At 53.5% G+C, this 21,622-nt stretch overlaps 2 protein-coding genes and 1 pseudogene across 6 annotated transcripts in view; all 3 read left to right on the top strand.

Moving 5' to 3' along the window:
* Nucleotides 1-4,503, top strand: part of LOC146426492 (uncharacterized) — a 5,634-nt gene extending 1,131 nt beyond the window's left edge. Inside the window, exon 2 of the mRNA XM_085083306.1 lies at nucleotides 3,613-4,503. Within this exon, the coding sequence (XP_084939432.1) occupies nucleotides 3,613-4,070 (458 nt within the window). The 3' untranslated portion in view covers nucleotides 4,071-4,503. The remainder of the gene's footprint in view (nucleotides 1-3,612) is intronic.
* Nucleotides 36-1,212, top strand: LOC146426493 (T cell receptor alpha variable 4 pseudogene; annotated as a pseudogene). Its single transcript, XR_014856654.1, has 2 exons — nucleotides 36-288; nucleotides 755-1,212. The product of XR_014856654.1 is annotated as a T cell receptor alpha variable 4 pseudogene (transcript).
* Nucleotides 4,504-9,336: 4,833 nt separating the features above from the next.
* On the top strand, nucleotides 9,337-18,095 carry LOC146426494 (uncharacterized). 4 transcript variants are annotated; one of them, XM_085039887.1, is made up of 2 exons: nucleotides 9,337-10,271; nucleotides 13,634-14,293. In XM_085039887.1, exons 1-2 carry the CDS (start codon nucleotides 9,733-9,735, stop codon nucleotides 14,121-14,123), a joined length of 1,029 nt encoding a protein of 342 aa, XP_084896013.1. In that variant the 5' UTR covers nucleotides 9,337-9,732; the 3' UTR covers nucleotides 14,124-14,293. The 4 variants fall into 4 exon arrangements, with proteins under 4 accessions (XP_084896013.1, XP_084896014.1, XP_084896017.1 ...); XM_085039888.1 differs by lacking the exon at nucleotides 13,634-14,293 and adding an exon at nucleotides 17,348-18,095 and having other exon boundaries at nucleotides 9,889-10,271; XM_085039891.1 differs by having other exon boundaries at nucleotides 9,892-10,271; nucleotides 13,666-14,234.
* Nucleotides 18,096-21,622: the final 3,527 nt, after the last annotated feature.

Here is a 21,622-nt window from a genome sequence, read left to right on the forward strand (position 1 = left end):
TGCCTCCTCCTTGCAGAGACCAGACCGTCGCCCCACTGCCACCGCGCTCGCCTCCCCTCCATTCCCTGACAGGGCTCGGCGAAAGCCCGAGCTGCGCCGGGGCAAGGCTCAGCCCCGGGGCGGAGCTGGCGGTAGCCGAGAGTGCGGAAGCGGAGACTTCGGAGAAGAGGCAGCACGGCCGCAGCAGAGAGCAGGGGCAGGCAGGGACAGCGATGCTCGACCAGAGGAGCGGCGGGATGCGGCTGTGTCGGGGAGCGCAGCTAGCAGAGCTGGCCGCGGTGCTGCTCGGTGCGTGGGGATGGCGGCGCCGGGACAGCAGCTGGGGCTGGGGCGAGTTCTGCCTGGGTTAAGCACTGAGCTCGGGATTTGTCTCTGGCACTCCTACTCCGCCTCCCCACTCCTTTTTTGCTCACTGCCGTAGTGCCTTCTGTCCTCAATGAATCCATTCCCTCCGAGCTTGCCTGTTTGAATACTCTATTTCTTTAGCCACTCACTGATTCATCCATCCACACATCCATTCATTCCAGCAAATCTCTTTTCATCATCCCAACCCTTCAGCACTCTGACTCTTCTCCAAAATAACCCACTTACAATTTTATTTCCAGGCAGCTGCTCTTGCAGAACTAGTCTCGCCATGCTCTGTTCTCAGAATATATCTCAGTTAGCTCGGATCCATACCCCTCTGCCTTCTCCTCTCTGCCCGTGCACAGTATTTCCTCCTGAAGGAAAGTGATTCTTCTTTTCTCCGTTGCAGTGGCTGTGGCCAGAGCCCAGGTACAGCAGGAGCCATCGCTTGAGACCACCGTTGGCACCAGCATCAACATCAGCTGCTCACACCCCAGCATCCAGTTCAGCGATTGGATACACTGGTACCGACAGCTACCAGGCCCAGGTCCCGAACTCCTCGTACTCACAGCTGGAGCGTCCAAAGAGCTGCCGGACGGTGCGGGTCATCTGTGGGTATCGTCAGATCGCAAGTCCAGCGCTCTGTACCTGTCCCAGCCCCGGCGCGGGGACTCGGCCGTGTATTACTGCGCGCTGGGGGACACGGGCAGAGGAGCCGCGGCTGCGGCCGGGCAAGAACCGCCGCGGGCAGGGCCGGGCGGGGCCAGCAGGGGGCGCTGCTCGGCATACAGACACAGCCTCTCGGAACCCCGCAGGACTCCAGCCCGCAGCGCTCACGGCTGCAGAACAAGGTCTGGATTTCCATGAGAGACTCCTGCGAGCGCAACGATGCTCTTCTGCAACGTGCTGTTGGCTCCAGGTCTACTGGAGAGGAAAATTCCAGCTGTGGTGTCAAGGGAATCAAGGAAGTTTTTTCTGAGCCTCTCAGTAGGCAAAAGAAGCCTCAGGAGATGTGTTGGCTCATTGCTCAGTGAGAAAGGGGATCAGCGACAAACGATAGCTAAATGACTGACACATTCTATACCTATTTGCCCTTATTTTAATTGGTATGGCTTCTCCTCGGGTGCATCGCATCCCTGAGTCTCCCTGAAGCCTTTCTGGGAATAAAGCAGCGCCCAGAGCAGAAGAAGAAGTAGTTAAAGAACTTGTAATGTACATAGACAAGTTCACAGTTCCACAAATACTCCGGAGCTTGCAGACACCCAAAGAATAACTCATATATCTGCATTTATGAAGAGGCGTGTGCATAGTCATTTCCAAATGAAATATCTGTCCTGCAGACCCAGGCACAGACACTTCTCCTTCTGACATGTACCCACACATATGCAAACACACATGCTCACTCCTATTCCTCCTCCTGCACCCAAGCCTTTTTTCACACATCTGTATGAACATTCCTGTATAGAGATGTGCGCTCATAAAGCACATTACAACATCTATGTATTCCCAAACACTTACATATATGCCCTCCCTTCTCCACTCCTCAGCTCACCCTCAAGGTCACCGGTTTTTGCCTCCCCATGTGTGGTGATTGGGCTGCTGGTTTTGACCATGTCCTATAAAAACTGCCTTCAGGAAAGTATTTGGGCCTCATTTGACATCCTACTCTCTGTTCAGCCCGTGAGTGCACATAAAATGCCACTGGATTTCCTGACTCCTTTTCTTTCCCCACAAGGCTCCATCCCTGCCACAGCTGTTCGGTTTTTGCCAGGTGTCCTCAGCAGCATCCATGGCTGGTTGTGTTCTTGGCTGTATTCCTGCTTTGTCTGCATTTGTGTGCAGCCAGGGTGCACCAGAATCCATAATGGAGCACAGATTCGTGCCTGAATGCACACTGATGTGCAGGACCCTGTGTGTGTGTCTGTGTGTGTGTGTGTGTGTGTGTGTGTGTGTGTGCGTGTGTGTGTATATGTGTGTGTCCTTGAGTGTCCTTGTGTGTCATCGTGTGTTTCTCAAAAAGGGAAAGGTGCAGATGTCACTGGAGACACTCTCCAGTGCTCTGCATCACAGAGCAGCATTTCCCCAGATGCAGAAGGAGCCTGGGTACAGTCGAACACTGATGTAGCAGCCTGCCCGAGATGTGTGCAGGGAAGAGTCACTGAAATGCAGCCCCATGCATCCTGAGCCCTCCTTCTCCAGCTGCTCTGCTCCTGCCAATTGTAGGCCCCCACAAAGATGGTTTCATGCAAGTGTGGATTCATTTTCAAACGCTGGGAGTGCCTCAGCACGGCTGGCAGTGAACTCACACACACACGGACATGTCTCTCCCGGCTAGTTCGCAGCTGCTGTGGCTTGTGATCCATCAGATTGATTTCGTGGATAGGGAGAAAGAATGAGTGTTCCTGTCCAACACATGTATCGGTGTGAGTGGATTTCTTTTTTGTACCCTGAAGGACAATGCAGGAGTCTCTTCGTGACAGCAAAGGGGGAATGTGAGGGTACAGATTATGGGAATGAAAAGAGCATATGGACTGTCCATCTTGAGCTCCATGATAACAGCCCGATCCCCTGCCACCCACCCCTGCACTCATAGGACTCGGCGAGAGCCAGAGCCTCGCCAGCACAGTGCTCAGCCCCGGGGCGGAGCTGGCAGGGTCGGAGAGCAGAACAGAGAAGTGGAAACGTCGGAAAGGAGGCAGCACGGCTGCAGCAGAGTGTCAGGGCTGGCAGGGACAGCGATGCTCGCGTGGAGGAGCGGCGGGATGCGGCGGTGTCGGGACATGGGACTGGCAGCGCTGGTCGCGGTGCTGCTCGGTGCGCGGGGGTGGCAGCGGAGTTGGCGGAGCCGGGGCTAGGGCTGTCAGGAATTAGCCTCTGACTCGAGATTTGTCTCTGGCACTCCTGCTCCTCCTCGCTCCTTTTCACACACTGCCGCCACGACTTCTCTCTTAACAAATCCATTCCCTCCGAGCTTTCCTGTTTGACTACTCCATTTCTTCAGGCACTCATTGATTCATTCATTGTTCCACACATCCATTCATTCCAGCTAATCTCTTCCTCATCCCAATCTATTATTCTTCAGCCTGGTTGTTCTCCAGAATATCCCACATACATTCTTATTTCTAAGCAGCTGCTCTCGGAGAAATAGTCTCTCCATGCTTTATTCTCAGACTATATCCCAGTTAGCTCCAATCTGTGCTCCTCTGCCCTTTCTGTGTGCAAGGCATTTGCTGCTAAGGAAAGTGATTCTTTTTTTCTCCTTGGCAGTGGCTGTGGCCAGAGCCCAGGTACAGCAGGAGCCACGGCTGGAGACCACTGAAGGCATTGGCATCAACATCAGCTGCTCACACCCCAGCGCACGGATTGGTGAAACGATTTTCTGGTACCGTCAGCTCCTGGGCCAAAGCCCCGAACTCCTCGTACTCACCTCTGGAGGTTTCAAAGAGCTGCCGGACGGTGCGGGTCATCTGTGGGTGTCATCAGATCGCAAGTCCAGCGCCCTGTACCTGTCCCAGCCCCGGCGCGGGGACTCGGCCATGTATTACTGCGCGCTGAGGGACACGGGCAGAGGAGCCGCGGCTGCGGCCGGGCAAGAACCGCCGCGGGCAGGGCCGGGCGGGGCCAGCAGGGGGCGCTGCTCGGCATACAGACACAGCCGCTCGGAACCCCGCGGGACTCCAGCCCGCAGCGCTCACGGCTGCAGAACAAGGTCTGGATTTCCATGAGAGACTCCTCCGAGCGCAACGATGCTCTTCTGCAACGTGCTGTTGGCTCCAGGTCTACTGGAGAGGAAAATTCCAGCTGTGGTGTCAAGGGAATCAAGGAAGTTTTTTCTGAGCCTCTCAGTAGGCAAAAGAAGCCTCAGGAGATGTGTTGGCTCATTGCTCAGTGAGGAAGGGGACCAGCTGACAAATGATAGGGAAAAGGCTGAAACATTCTATACCTATTTGCCCTCATTTTAATTGGTATGGCTTCTCCTCGGGTGCATCGCATCCCTGAGTCTCCCTGAAGCCTTTCTGGGAATAAAGTAGCACCCAGAGCAGAAGAAGAATTTGTTAATGAACTTGTAATGTAGATACACAAATTCACAGCTCCACAAACACTCTGGAGCTTGCAGACACCCAAAGAATAACTCTTAGGCCTGCATTTATGAAGAGGTGTGTGCATAGTCATTTCTAAATGAAATATCCATCCTGCAGACCCAGGCACAGACATTTCTCCTTCTGACATGTGCCCACATATATGCAAAAACAATCACTCCTATTCCTCCTCCTGCATACAAGCCTTTGCACACACATCTATGTGAACATTCCTGTACAGAGATGTGCACTCATAAAAAACATTGCAACATGTATGTATTCCCAAACACTTACATATATGCCCTCCCTTCTTCACTCCACAGCTCACCTCATTGTACTGCTTTTTGCCTCCCCATATGCGGACATTGGGCTGCTGGTTTTGACCCTGTCCGATAAAAACTGCCTTCAGGAAAGCATTTGGGCCTCATTTGACATCCTACCCTCTGTTCAGCCTCTGAGTGCACAAAAAATGCCACTGGTTTCCCTGACTCATTGTCCTTGCCCAATAAGTTCCAGCCCTGCTACAGTTGTTCCCGGGTGTCCTCAGCAGCATCCATGGCTGGTTGTGTTCTTGGCTGTATTCCTGGTTTGTGTGCAATTGTGTGCAGCCAGGGTCCACAAGAATCTATGTGGGAGCAAAATATGCTGCATGAATTCCGCACCGATGTGCAGGACCCTCTGTGTGAATGTGTGTGTGTGTTTGTGTGTGTGTGTCTTTGACTGTCCTTGTGTGTCCTCGGGTGTTTCCCAAAAAGGGAAATGTGCAGATCTTACTGGTGGCACATTCCAGTGCTCTGCAATCACAGATCAGCATTTTCCCAGATGCAGAAGGAGCCTGGGTGCTCTTGCAATAATGTAGCAGCCTGCATAAGATGTGTGCAGGGAAGAGGCACTGAAATGCAGTCCCTGCTTCGTGAGCCCTCCTTCTTCAGCTGCTCCAAACATCACACTCTGCTCCTGCCAGCTGCAGGCCCCAACAGGGATGGTTTCACACAGGTGTGGATTCTTAGTTTAATTCAGTTTCAGACGCTGGGAGTGCCTCAGCACACATGCTAGTGCACAGCTACTGTGAACTGTGTGGAAATAGGTTGGTTTTGTGGAGAGGGAGAAAGACTGAGTGTTCCTGCCCACCTCAAGTATCCGTGTGAGTGGATTTCTTTTCAGTGCTCTGAAGGACATTCAGGAGTCTCCACGTGACAGCAAAGGGGGGATTGGAGGGAACAGATTATGGGAGTAAAAGCAGCAAATGCACTGTCAATCTTGAGCTCCATGAGAACATCTCGATCCCCTGACACCCATCCCGCCCCTGCCGCCTCTTTCGTGCAGAGACCCAACCGCCGCCCCACTGCCGCCGCGCTTGCCTCCCCTACTTTCCCTGACAAGTCTCGGCGAGAGCCCGAGCAGTGTCAGCGCAGGGCTCAGTCCCGGGGCGGAGCTGGCAGCGGAGGTGAAGAGGGCGGAAGAGGAGACTCCAGAGAGGAGGCAGCACGGCCGCAGCAGAGAGTCGGGCCGGCAGGGACAGCGATGTTCGGGCGGAGGAGCGGCGGGATGCGGTGGAGTCGGGGACGGCAGCTGGCGGCGCTGGCCGCGATGCTGCTCGGTGCGCGGGGGTGGCAGCGGAGGTGGAGGTGGCGGAGGCCGGGGCTGGGGCTGGGGCTGGGATCAGCCTCTGACTCGGGATTTGTCTCTGGCACTCCTGCTCCTCCTCGCTCCTTTTCACCCACTGCCCTCATCCCTTCTCTTCTTAACGAATCCATTCCCTCCGAGCTTGCCTGTTTGAGTCCTCCATTTCTTTAGCCGCTCATTGATTCTTTCATTCTTGCACGCATCCATTCGTTCCAACTAATCTCTTCTTCATCCCAGTCTATTATTCTTCAGCCTGGATGTTCTCCACAATATCCCACATACATTCTTATTACCAAGCAATTACTCTCGAAGAAATAGTCTCTCTATGTATTATTCTCAGAATATATCCCAGTTAACTCCAATCTGTCCTCCTCTGCCCTCTCCCCTCTCCCTGTGCACAGCATTTGCTGCTGAAGGAATGTGATTCTTCTTTTCTCCCCAACAGTGGCTGTGGCCAGGGCCCAGGTACATCAGGAGGCATTGCTGGAGGGCACCGAAGGCATGGCCATCAACATCACCTGCTCACACCCCAGCATACGGATCGGCGAAGCAATCTGCTGGTACCGTCAGCTCCTGGGCCGAGGTCCCGAACTCTTTGTACTCACATCTGGAGGGTCCAAAGAGCTGCCGGACGGTGCGGGTCATCTGTGGGTGTCGGCAGATCGCAAGTCCAGTGCTCTGTACCTGTCCCAGCCCCGGCGCGGGGACTCGGCCGTGTATTACTGCGTGCTGAGGGACACGGGCAGAGGAGCCGCGGCTGCGGCCGGGCAAGAACCGCCGCGGGCAGGGCCGGGCGGGGCCAGCAGGGGGCGCTGCCGCTCCGCCCGCCGGGGCCTCTTCGCCCTGCTCGTCCCGAGCGCCCGGGGAGCTTCTGACAGTGACAGTGACAGTGACAGTGACAGTGACACCGACACCAGCAAGTCCTACTGGGAGTCATGGACCATGCTCAGCCTCTTCTCTCAACCCTGGCTTGATGAGATCTTTCCCCAGCTCTATAATCTCCCAAGCATGAATCCCATCCAATCCCAAGTATTTATGAGTGTCTCAGGGGCTCAGCAGATCTTTAACCTTCACCTTCAGGGGTTACAAAGGCTCCATTCTGCTCACTTTCCCTTTCTCCCAGCTCATAAGGCCTGTTGCAGGACAGCAGTGCTGCCTGCCCAGGGAGTCTGTCTGAGAGTCTGTCCTCCTTGGTAATGGAGATGTTCTGCACAGTGCCTGTCTACTTGCCCCAGAGCAGGAGAGGACACAGAATGTCCCCACCAGGATGCCCTTGGTGGTCGTTGCTGCCAAGGGGAACCAAAGCAAACAAAGAAAAGGCAAAGGCAAAGCCTTGCAGCTGTCCGCGTGCCAACACTGGAAAATGCCCATCCTATGCCCAGGACCATGTTCTGAGTTCCCTGAGGTTTCTCCATGGGGGCTTTCCCAGCATCTTCTCTTGGGAAGGGACCTTCTGCTATAGTAGCGGCTTGAAATGCCAGACAATGCAGCAGAGGTAGAGGATCCCACCACGGTGTTCTGTGGGAAGGAGCTGAGGATGGGGCCAGGCAGGGTCACCAGCACAGCAGGAGGCTCAATGACGACGGTGGAGCTCTGGCACTGCCTGACACAGCACTCATTGCAGCTGTTGGCCAGCGGGCAGGGGCCGCAGGGCTGGCAGGGACAGTAGCACAGGGTGTAGCAGGACACGCCTCAAAGTCAGAGGTGCACCTGGGAGAGGGAGCATGCAGGAAACAATGCACAAGGCTGAAAGAGCAATCAAGGCCTCGACTCAGTTGGGAGCTGAAGCCTTGGCAAGGAGCCACACATTCTTCCTTGCTCTGCAAAGAGCAGCAAAGCCCAGGGAATCTTGCTTGTAATTTCTTAAGCAAGATCCTCTGCAGCCACATTTCAGCCTCTCTCTAGAACACAATGTCCCCCCATATTTTTACCTTGACAGCAGGTTAAGCGTGGAAGAAATAAACATCAGCTGGGATGTTTAACAAACTGATCATTTTGGAAGAGAAAGAGAAAGGGAAGGCGCTTCAGACTCACCTGGTTGCCAGATTCAGAAGGAGCCTGGGTGCAGATGAACAGTGAGGTAGCAGCTTGTACGAGATGTGTGCAGGGAAGAGGCACTGAAATGCAGTCCCTGCTCCCTGAGCCCTCCTTTTCTACATGTACTAAACATCACACTCTGCTCCTGTCAATTGCAGGCCCCAACAAGCATGGCTTCATTCCAAGCAAGTGCAGATTTTTAGTTTAATTCAGTTTCAAACATTGGGAGTGCCTCAGCTGGCAGTACACACACACACACTCAGACAGGTACATCTCTCCATGCCTGTGCACAGCAGCTCTCCCCTGTGCTCCCTCAGGTAGGATTTGTGGACAGGGAAAAAGACTCAGGGTTCCTGTCCAGCTCATGTATCCGTGTGAGTGGATTTGCTTCCAGTGAAATGTTGGTGGTATTAGGGGTCAGACATAGCCCCTCTTTTGTCTAACCTCATGCCAAATGTACCTGTGCAGCCCAGTGACCAGGTGCTGAGTGAAGCAGAGGCTGACATTTTGTCGCAAATGGGGACTGAAGGATCACACACCCAGATGTTGCTGTGCTGTGAGAGGAAGGGCAGACCCTGTTTCTTGCCCAGGGAAAACCAGAATCCTGGGGACTGCTTTGGACTTCATCCCATAAGGACGTTTATGTCCCACCTTGGAATCTCAACCTGAGAGCCCAGGAACTGTCTAGATTCCAGACCACATCCTCCTGTCCCACAGGCATCTCCACAGCAGAACCTCTGCTGTCAGGGGCTGTGCAGAGTGTGCAAAGATCCTGAGCCCATCTCCCTGCCTGGGTGCCTGTCAGACTGGGCTCATGTTGAGCTTTAAGACAGAGCAGTAGGGGGCTTACACTCTTCCCTAAAGTCCCCTTAGGCAGATGATTGCCAGGAAGCTCTGCTGGGAGAGATCAGCCAGGCCACATTCCCCTCCATGGAGATGCGCTTGCATTGAGGCACGAGTGGAAGAGGGGACAAATCCCATTCATTTGTCCCCAGATCAGAGCCCTGTGCAGATGGGAGGGCAGAGGACATGTGCACCTAGAGGTTAGGAAGACTCCTTGACACTCCTTTCCCATACAGGCCCCTCAGGCTGGGAACTGCCTGCCTCAGAAGCAGATACAGAGAAACAGATCTGGTATTTTAGGAGCTGCCAGCAGAACATGAGACAGCAGCACACTTGTAGCAAGGAAAGTTAACTGCATCCTGTGCTGTGCTTGTCAAGATGATGTGAGCAGGTCTAAGGAGGTGATTGTGCCCCTCTGGCCCATTTGAGTCATCATCTGGAGTATTTCATCCACGCTGGAACTCCCCAGTCAAAAAATTATATCAACAGAAGTGAGCAGAACAAAGGCCACCAAGTAGATTTGGGCACTGTCCATCTAGCCATGAGCAAATTGAGCTACTCATCTTGGAGAGGAGAAAACCTTCTAGTCCTCTCCAGGCTTTCCTGCATCTTTATCCTTTCCATGAGGCACAGTTGCTCCTGAATCCACACCTGTCCTGTTCCAGGTGACCACACTGCCTTGGCATTGCTGACCTCCACCTATGTTACCCCTGCTCTTCGTGAATGCAGACTGCATCTCCATGACTCCAGAGCAGCTAGGAGGTGCCATGTCCTTGCTTCCTCTGGGGAAGGTACTTCACCCATGCACTGCCTCAAGGGAGTTCTGGTGCAAGAGTCTCTGGCAAAACCACAACCGGGCCGTGTCCTCAGAGGAAGTGCTGAGCCCAGTGGTGTCCTCTGCCTCTCGTGCCCCTTGTCCGTTCTTACCCACACGTGTCCTGAGGGACAATTCGGGAGTCCCCACGTGACAGCAAAGGGGGGATGTGAGGAAACAGATCATAGGAGTACACGGCGAATCAATCTTGAGTTCTCCGTCACACACCGCGGCACCTATGCCTCCTCCTTGCAGAGACCAGACCGTCGCCCCACTGCCACCGCGCTCGCCTCCCCTCCATTCCCTGACAGGGCTCGGCGAGAGCCCGAGCTGCGCCGGGGCAAAGCTCAGCCCCGGGGCGGAGCTGGCGGTAGCCGAGAGTGCGGAAGCGGAGACTTCGGAGAAGAGGCAGCACGGCCGCAGCAGAGAGCAGGGGCAGGCAGGGACAGCGATGCTCGACCAGAGGAGCGGCGGGATGCGGCTGTGTCGGGGAGCGCAGCTGGCGGCTCTGGCCGCGGTGCTGCTCGGTGCGTGGGGTGGCGGCGCCGGGACAGCAGCTGGGGCTGGGGCGAGTTCTGCCTGGGTTAGGCACTGAGCTCGGGATTTGTCTCTGGCACTCCTGCTTTTCCTCCCCACTCCTTTTTTGCTCACTGCCGTAATCCCTTCTGTCCTCAATGAATCCATTCGAGCTTGCCTGTTTGAATACTCTATTTCTTTAGCCACTCACTGATTCATCCATCCACGCATCCATTCATTCCAGCAAATCTCTTTTCCTCATCCCAACCCTTCAGCACTCTGACTCTTCTCCAAAATAACCCACTTACAATTTTATTTCCAAGCAGCTGCTCTTGCAGAACTAGTCTCGCCATGCTCTGTTCTCAGAATATATCTCAGTTAGCTCGGATCCATACCCCTCTGCCTTCTCCTCTCTGCCCGTGCACAGTATTTCCTCCTGAAGGAAAGTGATTCTTCTTTTCTCCGTTGCAGTGGCTGTGGCCAGAGCCCAGGTACAACAGGAGCCGTCAATGGAGACCACCGAGGGCAACGGCATTAATATCAGCTGCTCACACCCCAAAATCCAGCCCACCGATTACATACACTGGTACCGTCAGCTCCTGGGCCAAGGTCCCGAAATCCTTGTACTCACTCCTGGAGGGTCCAAAGAGCTGCCGGACGGTGCGGGTCATCTGTGGGTATCGTCAGATCGCAAGTCCAGCGCTCTGTACCTGTCCCAGCCCCGGCGCGGGGACTCGGCCGTGTATTACTGCGCGCTGAGGGACACGGGCAGAGGAGCCGCGGCTGCGGCCGGGCAAGAACCGCCGCGGGCAAGGCCGGGCGGGGTCAGCAGGGGGCGCTGCTCGGGATACAGACACAGCCGCTCGGAACCCCGCGGGACTCCAGCCCGCAGCGCTCACGGCTGCAGAACAAGGTCTGGATTTCCATGAGAGACTCCTCCGAGCACAACGATGCTCTCCTGCAATGTGCACAAAACATGTCTGCTGGAGTGGAAAATTCCAGCTGTGGTGTCAAGGAAATCAAGGAAGGTATTTCTGAGCCTCTCGGGAGGCAACGGAAGCCTCAGGAGATGTGTTGGCTCATTGCTCAGTGAGGAAGGGGACCAGCTGACAAATGATAGGGAAAAGGCTGAAACATTCTATACCTATTTGCCCTCATTTTAATTGGTATGGCTTCTCCTCGGGTGCATCGCATCGCTGAGCCTCCCTGAAGCCTTTCTGGGAATAAAGTAGCACCCAGAGCAGAAGAAGAAGTTGTTAATGAACTCGTAATGTACATACACAAGTTCCCAGTTCCACAAACACTCTGGAGATTGCAGACACCCAAAGAATAACTCTTAGGCCTGCATTTATGAAGAGGTGTGTGCATAGTCATTTCTAAAGGAAATATCTGTCCTGCAGACCCAGGCACAGACACTTCTCCTTCTGACATGTGCCCACACATATGCAAAAACAATCACTCCTATTCCTCCTCCTGCACCCAAGCCTTTGCACACACAACTGTGTGAACATTCCTGTACAGAGATGTGCACTCATAAAGAACATTGCAACATGTATGTATTCCCAAACACTTACATATATGCCCTCCCTTCTTCACTCCACATCTCACCCTCATTGTACTGGTTTTTGCCTCCCCATATGCGGACATTGGGCTGCTGGTTTTGACCCTGTCCAATAAAAACTGCCTTCAGGAAAGCATTTGGGCCTCATTTGACATCCTACCCTCTGTTCAGCCTCTGAGTGCACAAAAAATGCCACTGGCTTCCCTGACTCATTGTCCTTGCCCAGTAAGTTCCAGCCCTGCTACAGTTGTTCCCAGGTGTCCTCAGCAGTATGCATGGCTGGTTGTGTTCTTGGCTGTATTTCTGGTTTGTGTGCAATTGTGTGCAGCCAGGGTCCACAAGAATCCATGTGGGAGCAAAATATGCTGCATGAATCCACACTGATGTGCAGGACCCTCTGTGTGTATGTGTGTGTGTCCTTGACTGTCCTTGTGTGTCCTCGGATGTTTCCCAAAAAGGGAAAGGTGCAGATCTTACTGGTGGCACATTCCAGTGCTCTGCAATCACAGATCAGCATTTTCCCAGATGCAGAAGGAGCCCGGGTGCACTTGCACAATGATGTAGCAATCTGCATGAGATGTGTGCAGGGAAGAGGCACTGAAATGCAGTCCCTGCTCCCTGAGCCCTCCTTCTCCAGCTGCTCTAAACATCACACTCTGCTCCTGCCAGCTGCAGGCCCCAACAGGGATGGTTTCATACAAGTGTCGATTCTTAGTTTAATTCAGTTTCAGACGCTGGGAGTGCCTCAGCACACAGGCTAGTGCACAGCTGCTGTGGCCTGTGTGGAATCAGGTTGGTTTTGTGGAGAGGGAGAAAGACTGAGGGTTCCTGCCCACCTCAAGTATCTGTGTGAGTGGATTTCTTTTCAGTGCTCTGAAGGACATTCAGGAGTCTCCACGTGACAGCAAAGGGGGGATTGGAGGGAACAGACTATGGGAGTGAAAAGAGCATAGGGACTGTCCATCTTGGGCTCTACAATAAAAGCCCCATCCCCTGACATCCACCCTGGCCCTGCCGCCCCTGCTGTGCAGAGACCCGATCTCAACCCCACTCCCACCGAGCTCGCCTCCCCTCCTTTCCCTGACAAGACTCGGCGAGAGCCAGAGCGGCGCAGATGCAAGGCTCAGCCCCGGGGCGGAGCTGGAGGCAGTGGAGAGGGCGGAAGAGGAGACGTCGGAGAGGAGGCAGCACGGCCGGAGCAGAGAGCCGGGGCTGAGGGGGCGAGGGTTTTTCGAGCGGCAGAGCGGCGGGATGCGGTGGTGTCGGGGAGCGCAACTGGTGGCGCTGGCCGCGGTGCTGCTCGGTGCGCGGGGGTGGAGGTGGCGAAGGCCGGGGCTGGGACTGGGGCTGGGACTGGGACTGGGGCTGGGGCTGGGACAGGGGCTGGGGCTGGGACAGGGGCTGGGGCTGGGACAGGGGCTGGGGCTGCCTGGGATAAGCACTCGGCTCGGGATTTGTCTCTATCTCTCCTGCTCTTCCTCACTTCTTTTCACCTCTTGCTTTCATCCCCTCTCCTTAACGAATACATTCTGTCCGAGCTTTCCTGGTTGACTACTCCATTGCTTTAGCCACTCATTGATTCATTCATTCTTCCACACATCCGTTCATTCCAGCAAATCTATTTTCCCCATCCCAATCTCCCCTTCTTCAGCCTGACTCTTCTCCAAAGTACCCCACACACATTCAAATTTTCAAGCAATCACTCTCGAATAAATAGTCTCTCTAGGCTTTATTCCCAGAATATTTCCCAGTTTGCTCTGATACGTCCTCTTCTGCCTTCTCCCCTCTCTGCATGCATGGCATTTGCTGAAGAAGGAAAGTAATTCTTTTTTCCTCCGTGGCAGTGGCTGTGGCCAGAGCCCAGGTGCAGCAGGAGCCATCGCTCGAGACCACCGTTGGCACCAGCATCAACATCAGCTGCTCACACCCCAGTGCAGGGATCAGCGATTGGATACACTGGTACCGTCAGCTCCTGGGCCGAGGTCCCGAACTCCTCGTACTCACAGCTGGAGCGTCCAAAGAGCTGCCGGACGGTGCGGGTCATCTGTGGGTGTCGTCAGATCGCAAGTCCAGCGCTCTGTACCTGTCCCAGCCCCGGCGCGGGGACTCGGCCGTGTATTACTGCGCGCTGGGGGACACGGGCAGAGGAGCCGCGGCTGCGGCCGGGCAAGAACCGCCGCGGGCAGGGCCGAGCGGGGCCAGCAGGGGGCGCTGCTCGGCATACAGACACAGCCGCTCGGAACCCCGCGGGACTCCAGCCCGCAGCGCTCACGGCTGCAGAACAAGGTCTGGATTTCCATGAGAGACTCCTCCGAGCACAACGATGCTCTCCTGCAACGTGCACAAAACAGGTCTGCTGGAGAGGAAAATTCTAGCCGCGGTGTCAAGGGAACCAATGAAGGTATTTCTGAGCCTCTCGGGAGGCAACAGAAGCCTCAGGAGATGTTTTTGCTCATTGCTCATTGAGAAAGGGGATCAGCGACAAATGATAGGGAAAAGGCTAACACACTCAATGCCTCTTTGCCATCCTTTTAAGTTGTATGGCTTCTCCTTGGGTGCATCACATCGCTGAGCCTCCCTGAAGCCTTTCTGGGAATAAAGTAGCACCCAGAGCAGAAGAAGAAGTAATTTAAGAACTCGTAATATACATACACAAATTCACAGTTCCACAAACACTCTGGAGCTTGCAGAAACCCAAAGAACAATTCATATATCTGCATTTATGAACAGGAGTGTCCACTGTCATTTCCAAATGAAATATCTATCCTGCAGACCCAGGCACAGACATTTCTCCTTCTGACATGTGCCCACACATATGCAAACACAATCACTTCTATTCCTCCTCCTGCACCCAAGCCTTTGCACACACATGTATGTGAATATTCCTGTACAGAGATGTGCACTCATAAAGAACATTACAACATCTATGTATTCCCAAACACTTACATATATGCCCTCCCTTCTCCACGCCTCATCTCACCCTCATGGTTACCGGTTTTTGCCTCCCCATGTGTGGTCATTAGGCTGCTGGTTTTGACCCTGTCCTGTAAAAACTGCCTTCAGGAAAGTATTTGGGCCTCATTTGACATCCTACCCTCTGTTCGGCCTGTGAGTACAAGAAAACTGCCACTGGATTTCCTGACTCCTTGTCCTTGACCCACAAGGCTCCATCCCTGCTACAGTTGTTGAGTTTTTGCCAGGTGTCCTCAGCAGCATCCATGGCTGGTTGTGTTCTTGGCTGTATTCCTGGTTTGTGTGCACTTGTGTGCAGCCAGGGTGCACAGGAAACCATGTGGGAGCACAAATTCGTGCCTGAATCAACACTGATGTGCAGGACCCTCTGTCTCTGTGTGTGCGTGTGTGTGTGTGTGTGTGTGTGTGTGTGTGTGTGTGTCCTTGAGTGTCTTTGTGTGTCCTCGTGTGTTTCCCAACAAGGGAAAGGTGCAGATCTCACTGGAGATGCTCTCCAATGCTCTGCATCACAGAGCAGCATTTTCCCAGATGCAGAAGGAGCCTGGGTACAGTCGAACACTGATGTAGCAGTCTGCACGAGATGTGTGCAGGGAAGAGTCACTGAAACGCAGTCTCTGCTCCCTGAGCCCTCCTTCTCCAGCTGCTCTAAACATCACTCTCTGCTCCTGCCAATTGCAGGCCCCCTCAAAGCTGGTTTCATGCAAGTGCGGATTCCATTTCAAACGCCGGGAGTGCCTCAGCATGGCTGGCAGTGCTCTCACACACACACAGACATCTCTCCCTGCCATTTCACAGCTGCTGTGGCTTGTGATCCATCAGATTGATTTTGTGGAGAGGGAGAAAGAATGAGTGTTCCTGTCCAACACATGTATCGGTGTGAGTGGATTTCTTTTTTGTACCCTGAAGGACAATGCAGGAGTCTCCTCGTGACAGCAAAGGGGGGATGTGAGGGTACAGATTATGGGAGTGAAAAGAGCATATGGACTGTCCACCTTGAGCTTCATGTGTCAGAGACTGAAATATTTCATGCCTTAAACATTGATATAAAGTTTTGCTCATTATAACAAAACATGTATAAAGAAGCTACAGTCAAAGAAGCCTCCCTGAAGATACCTGGCTGGGACTTTGGACTGAGTCAAACTGCTGAGATTAGATAAAGGGAAACCTATGGTTCAATCATCTCAGGCTGAGGGAAAGGAATGCATCCACAAAGGCCAAAGCCACCAGCTGTGCTGAGAATCATCCCTGGCTGAGTTTGGAGTGGGGGCAGAGCACAGCTCACAGAAACCAGGTTTATGCAAACTGGCCCAGCTGTGGAACCCCCAACCTCACTGGCTACATCCATGGGACTTTCACGTGAGAGGCAGCTGAGGGGGAGTCACAATCCATCAAAGACCCCCCAGAGTGCTAGGCCTTGCACCACAGGACTGCAAGTGATGCAAGCAGAGTCTGCTGCTAGAGACTGCCCCTCCCCCTGGGGACATGCCTGGACATTGCCCCTAGCCTGAGTGTATATTAACCCATGGCATTCTGTGCTTTTTGGGAGGACAATCACCATCAAGAAGACCAGCTGGAGAGGATCAACGCAACATCGCTGGGATCCACGGATGGTGATATTTTCTCTTTCCCTCTTTCTGTCCCCCCACCTCTTTTCCTACTTCTCTTTTTCTCTCTTTTCTTCCCTCTCTCTCTCATATTTTCTATTAAATAAAACCGATACTATTGACTGGCATATGGTCTCGTTTGTACCTTAATTCGGGCAGAGGTATTTCCAAACAACCTTAATAATTGGATCATAACACCATGATAACAGCCCCATCCCCTGCCACCCACCCCTGCACTCCCACTGCGCTCCCCTCCCCTCCTTTCCCTGACAGGACCCGGCGAGAGCCAGAGCCTCGCTAGCGCAGTGCTCAGCCCCGGGGCGGAGCTGGCGGCGGCGGAGAAGAGAACAGAGAAGTAGAAGCGTCGGAGAGGAGGCAGCACCGCCGCAGCAGAGAGTCAGGGCTGGCAGGGGCAGCGATGCTCGCGTGGAGGAGCGGCGGGATGCGGCGGTGTCGGGACATGGGACTGGCGGCGCTGGCCGCGGTGCTGCTCGGTGCGCAGGGGTGGCAGCGGAGTTGGCGGAGCCGGGGCTGGGGCTGGGGCTGGAATCAGCCTTGAACTCGGGATTTGCCTCTGGCACTTCTGCTCCTCCTCGCTCCTTTTCAACCACTGCCGCCACGACTTCCCTCTTAACGAATCCATTCCCTCCGAGCTTGCCTGTTTGACTTCTCCATTTGTTTAGGCACTCATTGATTCACTCATTCTTCCACACATTCATTCATTCCAGCTAATCTCTTCCTCATCCCAATCTATTATTCTTCAGCCTGGATGTTCTCCAGAATATCCCACATACATTCTTATTTCCAAGCAGCTTCTCTCGGAGGAATAGTCTCTCCATGCTTTATTCTCAGACTATATCCCAGTTAGCTCCAATCTGTGCTCCTCCGCCCTTTCTGTGTGCAAGGCATTTCCTGCTAAGGAAAGTGATTCGTTTTTTCTCCTTGGCAGTGGCTGTGGCCAGAGCCCAGATACAGCAGGAGCCACGGCTGGAGACCACTGAAGGCATCGACATCAACATCAGCTGCTCACACCCCGGTGCACGGATCGGTGAAACGATTTTCTGGTACCGTCAGCTCCTGGGCCAAGGCCCCGAACTCCTCGTACTCACTGCTGGAGGTTTCAAAGAGCTGCCGGATGGCGCGGGTCATCTGTGGGTGTCGTCAGATCGCAAGTCCAGCGCTCTGTACCTGTCCCAGCCCCGGCGAGGGGACTCGGCCGTGTATTACTGCGCGCTGGGGGACACGGGCAGAGGAGCCGCGGCTGCGGCCGGGCAAGAACCGCCGCGGGCAGGGCCGGGCGGGGCCAGCAGGGGGCGCTGCCGCTCCGCAGCTCTCCCTCTGCACTCCCCGCACCCAAACAGCCCTGCGCCCCCCCGGCACACGAAAGGCTCCCGGAACCTGCCTGCTGCGCTTACAGCCTCGGCACGCACAGCCCGGCCTCCCCTCGCTCCCTCTGCCTTCTCTGCCTCACAGGGAGGTGCTGCAGGCTGCGGGTCTGGCATCACCTTCGGCCCTCTGGGCATGTCCATTGCTACTCAGTCTGGTTTGCAAAGCAAAGAGCTGCTCCTTTAGCATCTGTGGAGGAAGCTGCCAAAGCGGCTGCGCTGACAGGCCCACATGGCCTGATTCATTGAGTGCTGTCACCTCACTAGGTCATGGAATAAGAGGGGTTTGCAGTGAGGCTTTCTGAGGTGACACGTAATTCTCCATCCCTGTCCCTGGAGAAATGGCTCTCCCACGTACTGGAAGGTGCATAAGAAGCGCCATGCCTGCCAGGATGTGTAAGGATCGCACCTGAGCATCCCACTCTGTGTCGCACCTGAGGTTGGAATTCACTTCTCTACATTTTGGTCGAACCCTCAGGTGTCCACAAACACCCATGAGAGAGGATTCAGCACCTTACAGAAATAGTAGAACATCTGGAAGGGAAAACAATAAATCTCTTGGAGTAGAGGAACATTTCTTGAGGACTCTGCCACAGCAGCCTTCCATTGGAAACCAGTTGGTCCCTTTTCCTTCCCTTTTGTCACTTCTGTCATTCTGAAAAGCAGATGCCAGAATTTAGCCATGCGACAAATGTTGGAGTGAAAGACTGAGCTCCACATGAGGTTTCCCTTCAGAGACTTCCTTTAGAGACCCCGTTTCCTTTGGGGACAGGAGCCTTTCAGCATCTTCACAAACTCGCTCACTTGAGCAAGTTCAGCAGAGGCCACTCTAAGGGCATGTGAAAGGCGAGAGTGTCTGGTGCTCTAAGGCTCAAATCAAGTCCCTTTAGCTTTCAAAGGGAAGAACAAGAAAAAGGGAAAGTGACAAACAAAGCACACAATGACACCAATCAGGCAGTAGGTGATAAGGGAGAGAAGGAAGGAGCTCAGAGCTCATCATCCTCTAATTGATGGGCCATTAGGAAACTGCTGTGAAGTGGCTAAGGCTGAGTTTTGTCAGTGACAAGCAGCGACAAGAAGTACATGAGGATAATGGAGGTTTGAGGAGGTTTTGTGGGACTCAGCAACACCCACTAAGAAATGCTTGTGAGGTTCTGGAGTCCCCAGCCTTGCAGTTACCCAAAAGCCATCTCGATGTGGCCTGGGCAACCCGCTCTATGTGAGCCTTTCTGAGAAAGGGCTTGAACCAGGTGACCCTGAAAAATGTCCCTTGCAAAGTAAACCATGATCTGATTCAGTGTTCTGAGACATGAGGAGAGTGTGAGAGAAATCATGGAGCCTTCAAAGGAGAAGCAAAAAGAGAGGTTTTAATCTTCTAAGAGTGACTTGGTGGATGAAGAGAGGGGGGAGTCAGATGTGCTGAAGAAGCTCTGAGGGCAGACACTGGGATGGAGCAGGTGCAGTCAAGGCAGACAAAGTGTTAGGGACGAGGAGAGAGGAGACAGAAGCCCCAGAAAAGGAGAGACTGCCAGTGATGTGTCCCTGGGGTCAGCAAGGATGGTTACAGGTTTCTCTTCTCAGCACAAGTGGAGAATCCTCCTCTCCCTGTACATGTTTTATAATTTTATCTCTGCTCTAAAGCCTAAGAAGGCACAACCACTGAAGGAGCCTGTAGCAAAGTAAGCATGATCCTGCTCTTCCACCTGGAAAATCTGTGACAGCCTCGGGATTCTCCACTTCTCTAGAAACCTCCTTTTACACGGTGGGGAGGTGCAACACTTCCATGAAAATTTTCCTATTACAGCCGTTATCATTATCTGCATCATTGTTCATGCCATTCTAGAGGGGGTTTTGTGACAAAGTAGTTTTAGACAAAACCAAAATGAACAGTATGCAATCATTCTGGAGTTGACCTGGAAAAAGGACTGGGAGGCAGGGACCTGGGAAAGATGCATTTGTCCCAGGCAAATGAAGAAGGACAGGGGAGAATGACAGAGACAGAGGAGTCTTCTGTTCCCAGAGGAAATGGCAATGACCTCACAAACCTGAGGACACCATGAGAAGAAGAGAAACCTCATTGAGGAAGAAGCCCCTAACCTCCCAAATACTCAGCAGTGCTTCCTTTGCTGCCCCCAGAGAATCGTTTCCGGCAGCTCTGTTGTCTCAGGGCTGGGAGGTGCTTTCTGATTCTTCCTCACTCAGCAAACACGCAGCTTGGTCTCGGCATGCACCTCGCATATCTCATCCTCACTCTCTTCCTGGGCCAGCTCCTGGGTAAGTCCTGGCTTTTCCCCAAGACACCCTTCTTCTTCTTCTTCTTCCTCCCCCCAGGAAACCCTCAACAGCCTTACCAGGACCATGTGGGGAAATATCAGTGAATAGAGGGAAAAGGCTGAGGAATCTCTGCTTCTATTTGTGGTTTTGCAAGTGTTCACTCAAAAACCTCTTAAATTTGTAAAGGAAATAGGAAGAGAGAGAAGGGAAACCTCAGACCTCTTCTCTCTTTTCTCTCGAATTCTTCTCACTCTGCCTCTCTCTTGTCATTCTTCTGCTGTTACCACAGGAGATCTCAGCTATCTCTGCAATCCCATATATCCCTCATTTTAATGTAAATCCACGGATCCTGTCAAAGCTGCTTTAGGGACCTACAAGTTCTCATTTCACTGACATTGATAAGGTGTCCCATTCTGCCTCCAGGCTGCCACAGCCCTGCCCCAGCTTCCAGTGTTCTCTGGGCTGGCAACACAACTCGGGCTCCCTCTTTCCAAGCCCAGCATAGTGTGTACTCAGGGATCGAGGAGCCCTCTGAGGTGACAGGGATTGTGAAGCAGAATGAATCCTTCCTCTGTTCCTGTCTGCACCACTCAGCCTGCTGGAGGGCTGTTGGTTCAAGCATATGCCTTTCAGGCATTACAGGTTGTTCCCTGGTCCTCTGAGCAGTAGGAGCAGAAGGAGGGACACAACACAGCTCTGCCTTGGATCATGCCATTCGAAGAGCCCTGAACTCCTGCCCAAAGTCACTCAGGACTCCTCTATAAGGCAGGGAGCTTTCACCAATCAAGGTTTTCCACCACTTTGTTTTGATTCCTATAGTCCTTCCCCCTGGAGCTGCTGACCTTCACTTTCTTCCAGGCACCACATGGCAGAGCACAGTCACCCAGGAAGATGGACAAGTCATGGTGAAGCAGGGACACCCGTTTGAGACTACCTGCAAATACCACACCAGTTATTTTACTGCCTTGGTCTGGTACCAGCTGCGGAAAGGCCAAGCCCCACAGCTGATCTCCTATCAGTCATTACCTGGCCCCAAGCACAATGGCCATATCACCACAAGTCTGAACACCACGGGGAAATACAGTGTCCTGCGGGTGGAGGAAGTGGAGATCTCTGACAGTGCCTTGTACCTCTGTGCTGTGGAAGACACCCTGGTGCAGGGAGCTTCCTGGGCTGTGCAACAACCCAGGGGAGGGAGGGATGTGCTTGTGGGAAGACGAGCTTGGGGGAAGAGACACACCAAAGTTACCTCCCAATATGTGTACAATGATCTGATGGTTTTGACCACATCCATCCTAACACTTCCCTCGGGAAGGTATTTTAGACTATTTTGATGCATCTCCACGTTGTGCAGTCACTAAGTAAAGAAAAATTGCCCTCTGCTTGCCTAGGACCTTGTCCTTCCACATTCCAAACGTCATCCTTTTGGCCCCACATGTCCTCAGCAGTGTCCTCGAGTGATTATGTTCACAGGGTGTGTTCCTGCCTCGTGTGCTCTTTGAGCTTCCAGGTTTGCATGAACATGTGAGAAGCACAAAGTTGTGTATGACTCCATAGTGGTGTTC

This window comes from Lichenostomus cassidix, chromosome 27, assembly GCF_008360975.1.
Source record: "Lichenostomus cassidix isolate B80296 chromosome 27, HeHo_3.0, whole genome shotgun sequence".
In the NCBI taxonomy this organism is placed as follows: domain Eukaryota; kingdom Metazoa; phylum Chordata; class Aves; order Passeriformes; family Meliphagidae; genus Lichenostomus; species Lichenostomus cassidix.